This window comes from Pseudorca crassidens, chromosome 4 (assembly GCF_039906515.1).
Source record: "Pseudorca crassidens isolate mPseCra1 chromosome 4, mPseCra1.hap1, whole genome shotgun sequence".
NCBI lineage: Eukaryota > Metazoa > Chordata > Mammalia > Artiodactyla > Delphinidae > Pseudorca > Pseudorca crassidens.
This window is the reverse complement of record NC_090299.1, coordinates 130,501,211-130,514,628: the sequence shown is the minus strand read 5'-3', so window position 1 is coordinate 130,514,628 and position 13,418 is coordinate 130,501,211. Positions and strand designations below refer to the sequence as shown.

The 13,418-nt window shown below is 36.7% G+C and overlaps 1 protein-coding gene across 2 annotated transcripts in view; it reads right to left on the bottom strand.

Annotated features, from left to right (window-relative positions):
• ANAPC10 (anaphase promoting complex subunit 10) overlaps positions 1–13,418 on the bottom strand; it is an 80,056-nt gene that overhangs the window by 53,181 nt on the left and 13,457 nt on the right. For both annotated transcript variants that reach the window (XM_067736770.1, XM_067736769.1), the window contains exon 3: positions 9,223–9,313. In XM_067736770.1, coding sequence (XP_067592871.1) covers positions 9,223–9,313 — 91 coding nt within the window. The remainder of the gene's footprint in view (positions 1–9,222; positions 9,314–13,418) is intronic.

The following is a 13,418-nucleotide window of genomic DNA, read 5'->3' as shown; positions in this document are numbered from 1 at the left end:
ACAGGCAGTGAAAGGTCTTTCTTATCATGGAGAGATCAAAGATCATGAAGATTAACCTTAAGGATTTCTTTCTTTTTTTTTTTAAACAAAAGCAGATCTAAAGGACCAAACTTTTTGCTTAGAATAATTTCATCTCTAAGTTATTAAATTCAGGATAACTTAGTCGCTGAACCTACAAGATAACCAGGGTTAGGTTAGAGAGGCAAAGAATAATAATAACACTAATGATTATAAACACAACAGCAACAGCAGAAATAGCAAGTGAATAAGTGAATACTCTGTGTCTGGCCCAGAAGCAATGCTTTATATGTATTATCTCATTGACTCCTTAACCTTGTGATACAGGAACTATTATCACCTCTATTTACTGATTAAAAAAAAAAAAGTAACACTCAGGTTAATAACTGGCTTAAGGTCACAAAGCTAGTAGGTGGGCAGTGTTGTAGTTTACGCATGTATCTGCCTGCCTCATATGATCTTAACTACTATAACCTTCCTATTAATTAATTGTACTTAGCTTATCCAGCATTGTCATTAACACCATTTAACAGTAACATGTAGATGTTTATAATTCTTTAAATTTGAGCTACATCATGGGTTCTTACCCTTGGGTCTATGTAGCCCCAGAAATCATATGTATAACTTATGCTATATATGTAGTTTCATTAGATTTGAGAAGGAAACTGTGACTTCCCATAAAGTTAAAACTGTTATTCCATAAAGCCTTTTAAAATTATTTATAAATTTTATCTCATGGTAAAATTTAAAAATAATATTGCTTAGAAAATCATGCTGCTTGTCCAGAGGCAATGCATGTGGGAAGGAAGCACATACATTGTGCTACAGGACTTGCCCTCCCACCATAAACAACTAGAATACCAGACAACATATATGGAACAATCGTCTGCAGAAACTGAATGACAAGACGCAAAGGCCTGTAAGTCCTGAGAGAAAGGAAACGAATGAGGTGAGCCCTACGAATAACTGGGCTTTCTGACTGATGGCAATTTCTCAACTGCTATGCAGGCAGAGAAAAGCCTAAAAGAATCTTGCAGTCTCACTGAACTGAGGAAGGAGCTATACCGAGAAAAAACTCCAAAAATCTGCCTGGAGTCCTCTTGAGTCTTTGAACACCAATCTACACAGGCATAGATAGGGTGAAACTCCACAAAGACATGCAAAGAACAGTTGCTGGGGGAAGGACAATTACTGAGAAACAGTAAGCCAAACAATTCCCAGAGCTTTGCACAGAGTAAGCAAACATTAGAGTTCCCAATAACCAAAGTGGAGAATCCAAATAGCTCCTCAAATGTCTAGGACATTCATTTGAGATCCCAGAAGGATCAAGCCTTTGTATTCCATGAGGCTAATCTTGCCCAAGAGAAGTGATCTTAAAGTGTGGTCTGGGGGGGCTTCCCTGGTGGTGCAGTGGTTGAGAGTCCACCTGCCGATGCAGGGGACACGGGTTCGTGCCCCGGTCCGGGAAGATCCCACATGCCGCGGAGCGGCTAGGCCCGTGAGCCATGGCTGCTGAGCCTGTGCGTCCGGAGCCTGTGCTCCGCAACGGAAGAGGCCACAACAGTGAGAGGCCCGCGTACCGCAAAAAAAAAAAAAAAAAAAAAAAAAAAAGAGTGGTCTGGGGATCTATTGGGGATCTGTAGGGGATTTCAAGATCCTTTCAGGGCATCAACAAGGTCACAACTATTTTCCTAATAACACTAAGATGTTACTTGCCTTTTTCAGAATCATTCTTTTATGAGTATACAGTGGAGTTTTCCAGATGTGATCTGACACGGGATACTGTAAAAGATTTAATGAAGAAGCATATGTGTGACTCCAGCTGTCTCCTCTGAAGCCAGACACTAAAGAGATTCACAAAAAAAGTAAAACAATAACACTCTTCCCACTATTTCTTGTTTTGGAAGAGACAGTTATTTTTCATCTAAAAATGGTATTTATGTTAACATAATAATAGGTTAATTATTTAACTTTAGATGAATAAATAGATACTTTTAAAATTCCTCAGCTATAATTTCCAATATGGTAAATACTGAGAGGATATAAAAAGTAGACAGAAGATCTTTGGAGACCTCAATAGAAGTTTAAAGTGGTCCTGAAACCAAAAAAAACTGGAGGCTCGCTGCCCTTGAGCAGGGATCAGCAAACCACAGCTCAGAGGCCAAATGTGACCGACCACTTATTTTTGTAAAAAAGTAATATTGAAGCAAAGCAACACCCGCTCACTTACATACTGTCCATAGCTGCCTTTGCACTACAACAGCAAAGCTGAGCAGTTGCCACAGCTTAAAACACAGTTCGCGAGGCCTAAAATATTTACTATCTACCCCATTACAAAAAGTTTGCTGACTTCTACCCTAGAGTAAAAGGTACTCTAGACCACAGTAAAGGGGCTTAAAATGAAGCCTCAAAAAGATCAAATTGATTCTTAAGAACTTACCTGCCTACCAGAACAAAGTCTAATCGTCTTTATAAAACAAAATCCAACACTCCACATGGTAAAATTTACTATATCTGGCATCTAATCAAAAATTACTGCAAAGAATCAGAAAAATATGACCCATAATGAGGAAAAATCAGTCAATTAAGACAGATATAGAAAAGACTGAGATGATGGAATTAAAAAATAATAATTTAAAAAGAGAAAACATAAATATGTACCTATAGGTATATAACAAACTACCTCAAAACTTAGTGGCTTAAAAAAATAATCATTATTTTGTTTATGAATTGGAATTCGGGCAGGGCCCAGAGGGGAAGGCTCCACATAGCACTGGGTGTGGCTATTTGACTTCAGAGGTGAAGGACCTGCTTCCAAGACAGCTCACTAACATGGTGGTAAGCTGGTGACACTTGTCAGCTGGGAGCCTAGCTGAGAGCTTGGGTTTTGATTCACTTTTTTTATGGGCTTCTCCATTTGATGTGTGTTTTCTCACAGCATGGTAGATGGGTATAAAGGGAGAGAATCACATAAACGAGAGAACAAGGCAGATTGCCTTTTATGATCAAGCCTTAGAAATAACAGTATCATAACATTCGTACTCTATTATACAAGAAATCCACAAAGGCCTGACCAGTTTCAAGAGGGGAGACATAGATGTCTCTTGATTAACTAGTAGCAAAGCTGAAGAAGAGCATATGCAATAGGAAATAATAATGTGAACATACTGGAAAACATTGTCTCCCTTCCCTGGAAATCAGGGGGTGGAACTGAAAGTTCCAACCTGCTAATCACACGGCTGGTTCTCCCCACAACCAGCTCCCACCCTTGAGTGGAATCCAAAAGTCACCTTCCCTAAAGTGTTTTCAAGAGCCTGAGAGCAAGAAGTCAAATATTACCCCATTGCTCTTAAAATTCAGGAAATTCCAAGGGTTTGGGGAGCTGTGAGCCAGGAACTATGAACGAAGACCAAGTATATATGAGACATCTGAATAACCATGTATTCTTCTTATAAATCACAATATTGTAATAACTGAATACTAGTAACAACTTTGGGTCAATAAATTAGATAATTTTGATAAAATGGACAAGTTCTTTGAAAAAAACAAATTATCAAACTGATTCCATAAAATAGATAATCAACAAGGATCTACTGTATAGCACAGGGAACTCTACTCAATATTCTGTAATAACCTATATGGGAAAAGAATCTGAAAAAGAATGGATATATATATATTTATAATTGTGTCACTTAACTGTACACCTGAAACTAACACAACATTGTAAATCAACTATACCCCAATATAAAATAAAAATTAAATTAAAAAAATAAAAAATAAAAAAATCTGCTGACAACTGAGGCATAAAAAAACTATATTTTTCTGGGGGGAGAAATGTCTCAATGAACATGGGAGAAAAATTGGTAATTAAAGAGAAAATCTGTGCTATGGCAAAAAAAAAAAACTGATTCAAGAATAGAAAATCAATTAAAGAAATAAGACGTATGTTTAATTTAAAAACCCAACAACTTCACATAAAGAAAACTCTGGGAACAGATAGCTTCAATGGTGAATTTTATCAAATATCTAAGCAAGAAATAATAGTGATTCTATATGAATCCTTTTAGACTAAAAAAAAAGCAATAGAAAAGATGAATGAAACTAAAAACTGGTTCTTTGAAAAGATAAACAAAATTGATAAACCTTTAGCCAGACTCATCAAGAAAAAAAGGGAGAGGGCCCAAATCAATAAAATCAGAAATGAAAAAGGAAAAGTTACAACTGACACCACAAAATACAAGGAATCATAAGAGACTACTACTACAAGCAACTATACACCAATAAAATGGACAACCTAGAAGAAATGAACAAATTCTTAGAAAGGTACAATCTCCCAAGACTGAACCAAAAAGAAATAGAAAATATGAACAGACCAATTACCAGTACTGAAATTGAATCAGTAATTTAAAAACTCCCAACAAGCAAAAGTCTAGGACCAGATGGCTGCACAGGTGAATGCTACCAAACATCTGGAGAAGAGTTAACACTTACCTTTCTGAAACTATTCCAAAAAATTGCAGAGGAAGGAATACTTCCAAACTCATTCTATGAGGACACCATCACTCTGATACCAAAACTGGACAAAGATACCACAATAAAGGAAAATTACAGGCCAATATCACTGATGAACATAGATGCCAAAATCCTCAACAAAATACTAGCAAAGAGAATCCAACAATACATTAAAAGGATCATACACGATGATCAAGTGGGATTTATCTCAGGGATGCAAGGATTTTTCAATATCCACAAATTAATGTAATATACCACATTAACAAATTGAACAATAAAAACCATATGATCATCTTAATAGTTGAAAAAAAGCTTTTGATAAAATTCAACAAACATTTATGTTAAAAACTCTTCAGAAAGTGGGCATAGAGGGAACATACCTCAATGTAATAAAGGCCATATATGATAAACCCACAGCTAACATCATACTCAATGGTAAAAAGCTAAAAGCTTTTAAGATCAGGAACAAGACAAGGATGCCCACTCTCACCACCTTTATTCAACATAGTTTTGGAAGTCCTGGCCACAGCAATCAGAGAAGAAAAAGAAATAAAAGGAAAACAAATTGGAAAAGAAGAAGTAAAATTGTCACTGTTTGCAGATGACATGATACTGTATATAGAAAATCCCAAAGACATTACCAGAAAACTACTAGGGCTAATCAATGAATTCAGTAAAGTTGCTGGATACCAAGTTAATACACAGAAATCTCTTGCATTCCTATACACTAACAACAAAAGATCAGAAAGAGAAATTAAGGAAACAATTCCATTTACCATCGCATTAAAAAGAATAAAATACCTAGGAATAAACCTACCTAAGGAGGCAAAAGACATATACTCCAAAAACTATAAGATGCTAATGAAAGAAACTGAAGACAACAAATAGGTTCAGTGCAATCCCTATCAAATTACCAATGGCATTTTTTACAGAACTAGAACAAAAAATTTTAAAACTTGCATGGAAACACAAAAGACCCCGAATAGACAAAACAATCTTGAGAAAGAAGAATGGAGCTGGAGGAATCACACTCTCTGACTTCAGACTATACTACAAAGCTATAGTCATCAAAATAGCATGGTACTGGCACAAAAATAGACATATAGATCAATGGAACAGGATAGAAAGCCCAGAAATAAACCTATGCACTTATGGTCAATTAATCTGCGACAAAGGAGGCAAGAATATACAATGGAGAAAAGATAAGTGGTGCTGGGAAAACTGGACAGTTACATGTAAAAGAATGAAACTAGACTATTCTCTAACAACATATACAAAAGTAAACTCAAAATGGATTAAAGACTTAAATGTAAGACCAGATACTGTACAACTCTTAGAGGAAAACATAGGCAGAACACTCTTTGACATACATCGCAGCAAGATTTTTTTGGATCCATCTCCTCAAGTAATGGAAATAAAAACAAAAATAAACAAAAGGGACCTAATTAAACTTAAAAGCTTTTGCACAGCAAAGGAAACCATGTACAAAATGAAAATACAACCTACAGACTGTGAGAAAACATTTGCAAATGATGCTACCAACAAGGGATTAACTTCCAAAATACAAACAGTTCATATGGCTTAATAACAGAAAAACAACAACCCAATCAAAAAATGAGCATAAGACCTAAACAGATATTTCTCCAAAGAAGACACACAGATGCCCAACAGGTACATGAAAAGATCCTCAATATTGCTCATTATTAGAGAAACGCAAATCAAAACTACAATAAGGTATCACATTATACCAGTTGGAATGGCCATCATTAGAAAAATCTACAAATAATAAATGCTGGAGAGGGTGTGTAGAAAAAGGAACCCTCCTACACAGTTGGTGGGAATGTAAATTGGTGCTGCCACTATGGAGAACAGTACAGAGGTTCCTTAAAAAGCTAAAAATAGAGTTACCATATGATCCAGCAATCGCACTTCTGGGCATATATCTGGAGAAAACTGTAATTCAAAAAGATACATTCATCCCAATGTTCACTACAGCACTATTTACAATAGCCAAGATATGGAAGCCACCTAAATATCTAAAGACAGATGAATGGATAAAGAAGATGTGGTATATATACACAATGGAAAATTAGTCAGCCATAAAGAAGAATGAAATAATGCCATTTGCAGCAACATGGATAGATCTAGAGATTATTATATCAAGGGAAGTAAGTCAGACAAAGATCATATGATATCACTTTTATGTGGAATCTTAAAAATGGTATAAATGAACTTATTTACAAAACAAATAGACTTACCGACATAGAAAACAAACTTACGGTTACCAGAGGGGATAGTGGGGTTGGGGGGGGAGGGGAGGGAAGATATATTAGGAGTTTGGGATTAACATATATACACTACTATGTATAAAATAGATAAACAAGGACCTACAGTATAGCACAGAGTATATTCAATGTCTTGTAATAACCTATAATGGAAAAGAACCTGAAAAAGAATATATATATATATATATATATATATATGTAAAACCGAATAACCTTGCTGTACACCTGAAGCTAACACATTGTAAATTAACTATACTTCAATTTTTAAAAAATGGTTTAAAAAAAAGAAAAAGAAAAATAGAGGCAGAAACACTTCCCAACTCATTTTATCAGGCCAATATTACCCAGTAATAAAATCAGACTAAGATATTACAATAAATGAAAATGATAAACTAATATCCCTCAAGAATATAAACATAAAATTTTTCAACAAAATATTAGTAACTCAAAACCAGTAACTTATAAAAAAGGATTTAAAAACTAAACAAGGATATATGACAACAAAGGCATAAAAAATAGACAAAATGAGTTCATCAAAATTAAACACTTTTATAAAAAGGCAATCCACAGAATGGGAGAAAATATTTGGAAATCATGTATCTGATAAGGGACTAATATCCAAAATACATATAGGACTCCTAAAAATCAACAAAAAACCAAAACACCCAATTCAAAAATGGGCAAAGGACTTAGCCATTTCTCCAAAAAAGATATCAAATGGCCAATAAGCACATGAAAAGAGGCTCAACATCACTAATCATTAGAGAAATGCAAATCAAAACCACTTCACACCCATTACAATCGCTATTATCAAAAAACAGAAAACAAGTGTTGGTATGGATGTGGAAAAATCAGAACTCTTGTATATTGCTGTTCAGGATGTAAAATGGTGCAGCTGCTGTGGAAAACAGTATGGTGGTATCTCGAAAAATTAAACATAGAATCACCATTTGATCCAGCAATTCTACCTCTGGGTATATGTGCAAAAGAACTGAAAGCCAGGACTCAAATAAATATTTGTCCATCATGTTCATAGCAGCATTAGTCACAATAGCCATAAGATGGAAACAATCCAAATGTCCATAATAAACAAAATGTGCTATATACATACAATGGAATATTATTCAGAAGGAATGAAATTCTGATATATGCTACAACATGGCTGGACCATGAAAACATTATGCTAAGTTAAGCTAGAAACAAAAGGACAAATATTTTATGATTCAACTTATATGAGATACCTAGAGCAAGTTACAAGAGATTTATCTAAATCTCTGCTTCTAAGACTACAAAATAAAGATAAAAATAGCTGTAAAGGCTAAAGGAAATAAATAGGGAAGGCATTTAGCAAAATATCTGGTATTTAAAGTCTTTATAAAAATATTAGCTGTTACCTTCATTTCTGGTGTATACATATTTAATACCCTAGGACAGGAATTGGCATACACAGCCGACTGGCTGAAACCTGCCCACCACCTACATTTGTAAGATAAAGTTTAATTAGAACAGCTAAATTCAGTCATTATGCATTGCCTACAGCTGCTTTCATGCTATAATGACATTAATGAGTAGCTGCAACACAGACCAGCTAGCACACAAGGCCTAAAATATTTGCTATTGGGCTTTTTCATAAGAAATGTGCTGATCTGTATCCTAGGACAATAAAAACAAACTAGAAATACAATGCTACAGAATGTTAAAATAGATGGTGTAAATGGAGCAAGATAAGCAAGTTAACTGGTTTCCATCTGTCAATAAATTCAAAGCAAATGACAAACATATGGCGGTTTTCCATTTCCCCCCAAAAGTAAGCATTTCAAAACTGAAAGTGTCCTTAGAAGTAATAAGTTAGAATAAATTTTTTATCATCACTCCTGGTGTACGTAACGCAATGCATTAAGGCATTGCATTGGGTCATAAGCAAAGCATACTTTTCTGAAATAAATCATATTGAAAAGTATATATGAGAAATATCTACATAAAAGGAACTGTGTAAAGTACCACGAAGAATTCATAAAGGAAACAACAAGGTCCTACTGTATAGCACAGAGAACTATATTCAATATCCTATGATAAACCATAATGGAAAAGAATATTTAAAAAAAAGAATGTATATATATGTATAACTGAATCACTTTGCTGTCCAACAGAAATTAACATAACATTGTAAATCAAGTATACTTCAATAAAAAGTGTTGATTAAATAAAAAAAGAATTCATAAAGGATAAGACAATAAACTTAAAACATAATCTAGTTGAGTCGAAAAGTAATCTCTAAGGCTTATAAAAAGCAGAGTTAAGTGCATTTCAATATAATTTCTATATTTCTTTAAATTTTATGTAAATAAAATCAATTTCTTTGTCTACTTATAACCTATACAAATTGAAAAATTCAAAAATATATTACCTGAATTGGATGTTCACTAAATGAGGCTGGGAGCCATCTGACTGCCAATAAGTTTCTAGATTGTCATCTCGTAATTGATCCACTCCAAATCCTGAAAGCACCACGAGTGACAATAAATTCTCATGATAAAGAGCCATATATTCAAAATACAAAATTACCACATATATTTGTCCAGAAAGTTTGATAAAGAGGATAGTGAGTACTGTGAAATTTAAATTAACCAAAACTCTTCAATCCTCTTAACCAGACCTCACTTCTCAGAAGCATAAAAAATTAATAAACAGAAATCTCAAACAGATTTGGGAGACGAGAAGGGGAAGTTCTCACACCCTGAGACCATAACGGAGCCCAAGAAGAAGAAGAAAGTCTCCTTTCTTGGCAAGGACTCAGCCAATGAAAAGCCACGGCCTCTCTGTTTACTATAGCCCTCCCAACTTCCTTTTCCTCTCTGTAAAAGTGTGCTACTTCACTTCAGTGTGGAAACTTGCACTTGGCTTGCCATGGTTGCAGACTCTGAATTGCAATTCTCTGCTGATCCTAAGTAAACCCATCTTTGCTGGAGCAATATCTGGCAGACTATTTATTTCAGATCAACATGTTGGTGGCCTCTACGGGGATGAGAAAAGACCCCCAATGGTTCCAAGGCTGGTAAGCAAACAGGTGCAGTACCCACCACTGAACCCACTGTCACTCACTGCTTTCTCACTGACCCTGGAGTTTGAAAGTCTTTCTCTTGGATCTCAGCACACGCCCACTTTGCATTTGAAGCTCTCCAGGCTTTACTCGGGATCTATTTTAAGGTTTCATCTCTTTGGTTAAGGCTTTGTTTTGTATATGAGTACTCATTTGGCAGGTCAGTCTAATTTTGAGATCAGACTGTTTCAACCAAATCTGACTGAAAACACCTTTGGCCCATTCATTCGGGAACAGGGGCTGTTTCTCTGAAACTGTTCCAGTTTCTTCATCCTCCTCCTTTGGAAGGGGCTGTCCTATGGAAATTGGCTGTAAAAGTCTTTGGCCTGGCTCCTTCTAAAACCAAGCTGTCTTCTTCGAACTGGCTGGGATTAGCCTGCAAGCTGTTTGAATTGAGCAGTTTGTGCTGTAAGCTGTTTGGAAATTGTTCTTTTACTCCAGAGAAAAACTGAGAAATGGGATCCTAGTTATCTAAACATTTTGAGGGTACCCACCCCCTAGGAGGACTCCAGATGATTTTGTTTAAAAGCCAAGGTCCTTCCTCAGGCACATTTCTAACTAAATGGACCAACTTGACCAAAAGCAATGTAGAATAGAAATGGCTATTACAAAGAACTTTTGAAATCCCTAACTTAATTTTCTTAGCACTGAATTGGACTACAATAGCTCAAAAATTTCCAGAACTGAGTGCAATGCTTAGTTTGATTGGTATTTTGAAGCTTCTCAACATTATCAGGGGTCTAAAATTGCCTCTCTGCAAAATAAAATTTTAAGATTAACTGAGGCGAACAAATGATTAAAGAAAGATACAAAGGCTCCTGGAGCCTCAGGCTCTATCTTCCTTGGCTGTCTGAGGCGCCACCTCAGGCATCGTCTTCTCTCCCTCCCTCAGCTGCTGGTGGCCAGACTCCACCTCTGGCGCCCTCTTCCTCCTTCCCTTCTGTGCTGCCTACACCTCCTCTATTCCTTCAATTCCCCCATACTAATTCTCTCACTAACCTTCCCCTTTTCTCTTAAACTTTCCCAACTCCCTTTTCCTCTGAACTTGTCAGAACCTGCCCCTTTAATATTAAGCCTTCTGAGGATCCAGAGGCTAGACCCTTAATTTCGTATTTCCCTGGACCAAAACTGAACCGCAAGCCATATTCAAAATTTTCCCAAAGTAACTGAAGATCCTCACATATTTGCTGAGGAATTTACTACAGTCATTAAAACTTATCAACCTGGTTTCTCTGACTCCTATCAACTAGTTCATAGCTTTTTGGTGACGGCCAGGCCCAGCAACTGAAAACTGCTAATTGGAAAAATCCTGAATGTTCTCTAGAATTACAACTGGGAGACCAGTCCACCAACTTATTATCATATGACCAGGCTTGAACAATCGCTAGGCAACTTCATCGAGCAATTCCTGAGGCTTTTCCAAAGTCTGTTGATTGGAACAAAATTCAGACTTGCAGACAAAAGTCTGATGAACCTGTTTATGATTACTACAATCAACTTCTAATTGTTTTTGAAGAAAATTCTGGTCTTCCTTCAGATATTGATTCCACCCAGGTCGTTTTTAACTGTTTATTAATGGGCTGAACTGGGACCCTTCCCGTCTAATAAAAAGGACCAGGATGGAATGGGAAACTATGTTCACTCCAGATTTAGTTAATCTGGTAAACCAGTTCTCTGGCATTTTAGATGAGTCACCTCAAAGGAAGACCGCCTAAATTCTTAATTTTCAATTCCAGCAAATGAAGACTCCTAAACAGAACCAAAACCCTCCTAGTTTCTACTATTATTGCGAAGAGTCAGGACATTGGAAAAAACACTGTTACAAATTTAAGCGTTTCAGGTGCCTTCAGCCCTCTAACCAGCCTCTCCAACAGCCTCCCAATTCTCAATGACAGGGCTCTGAGGAACTATAGGGCTCTTCCCAATGCTCTCAATCAGTTTGGAGAAACATTTTTCTAGACTGGGAAGGAATCTCTTCCAGTCCTGACACTGAAGCCACACTCTAAACCCCACTACTATAAAACAGCCCCTGCCCCAGAGAACTAAAACAATTCAAATAGTGGGAATCTCTAATGATCCTCAAGAGGTTCCTGTCTCTGAACTCGTTCCCTTTTGTTTAGGCCCTTTGAGAGTTGGACACTTTTTTTCCCCTCAGTTCATCCATCCCTATTCATTTATTAGGTCGAAACTTCTTAGAGAATTATCATGCCAGAATTTCTCCCAAAAGGGGAAAATAATTTTAGAAACTGACGGTAGTCATCAGAATAAACAACCAGGTGAACTAAATGACCCTCTGACATCTTTTATTTGTTCCATCTTTGATGGTAGTAGAGCAGATTCCAGAAACACTGATCATTTGTCCCTATTATCAGCTACCACCCTCCTTATGGGCAAAATCTCCAACTGACGTTAACAAAATTCACAGCACACCTCCCATCAAGATTCAAACAGACCCCTCAAAACCTCTTCCAGGAATTAATCAATACCTTATAAGTAAGAAAGTCTTTCAAGCCATAAAGCCCATAATATAAGATTACAAGGCTCAAGGCCTCATTATCCCTTTTACTAGTCCCTGTAACTCTCCCATTTTACTGGTGAGAAAACCTAAGGGTGGACCTACCAGTAATAAACAACATTGTTATTTATCCCTGGACACCCTGTTGTTCCTAACCCTCACATGTTACTAATGCCCATTGCTACCATGAGTAAATTCTTAACTGTAACTGATTTATGCAGTGCATTCTTTAGTATTCCAGTTGAAGCCCACACCTCTTTGCCTTCACTTGGAAAGAAATACAATTCACCTAGATAGTAATGCCTCAGGGTTTTACTGAGAGTCCTGTTTTCTCACAAATGCTAAAAGCTGATCTGGACGACATAAAACTCCCTAGGGGTTCTACTTTGTGGCAATATGTGAATGATTTGCTTCTTTGTTCTCCTTCTAGAGCTTCCTCACAGGAAAATGGCATCCACCTGCTAAAGCTTTCAGCCTTAATGGGACGTAAGATTGCCAAAGAAAAATTGCAGTTGGCCCAAATTCAGGTTTGATATTTAGGGCATCTGATATCAGAACAAGGGCTACACCTAGATCCCAATAGATTTCATGGTGTCCTAAGTTTCCCAAAACCCTTAAGTGCCAACTGCAAGGTTTTCTCGGGCTAGCTGGTTATTGCTGAAATTGGACTCCAAATTTCTCTTTTATGGCCAAAGCCTCTATATGTTTTACTTAATGATAACAGCCCTGACCCAATTTTATGAGAAGAACAGGAGGACACAGCCATCAAGGCCTTAAAGGAGAGTTTGATAAGCCCACCTGCCTTTGGGCATCCCAATTATCAGATTCCCGTTTTCCTTTTTGTATATGAAAAGGGGAAGAGAACGTCCTTGAGTTACTCACCCAAAAACATGGGGCCCACCATTGACCCATAGGGTATTATAGCCAGCAACTGGACCCTGTGACATAGGGATACCCCCCTTGCCTTAGAACCAGTACAGCCACTGCC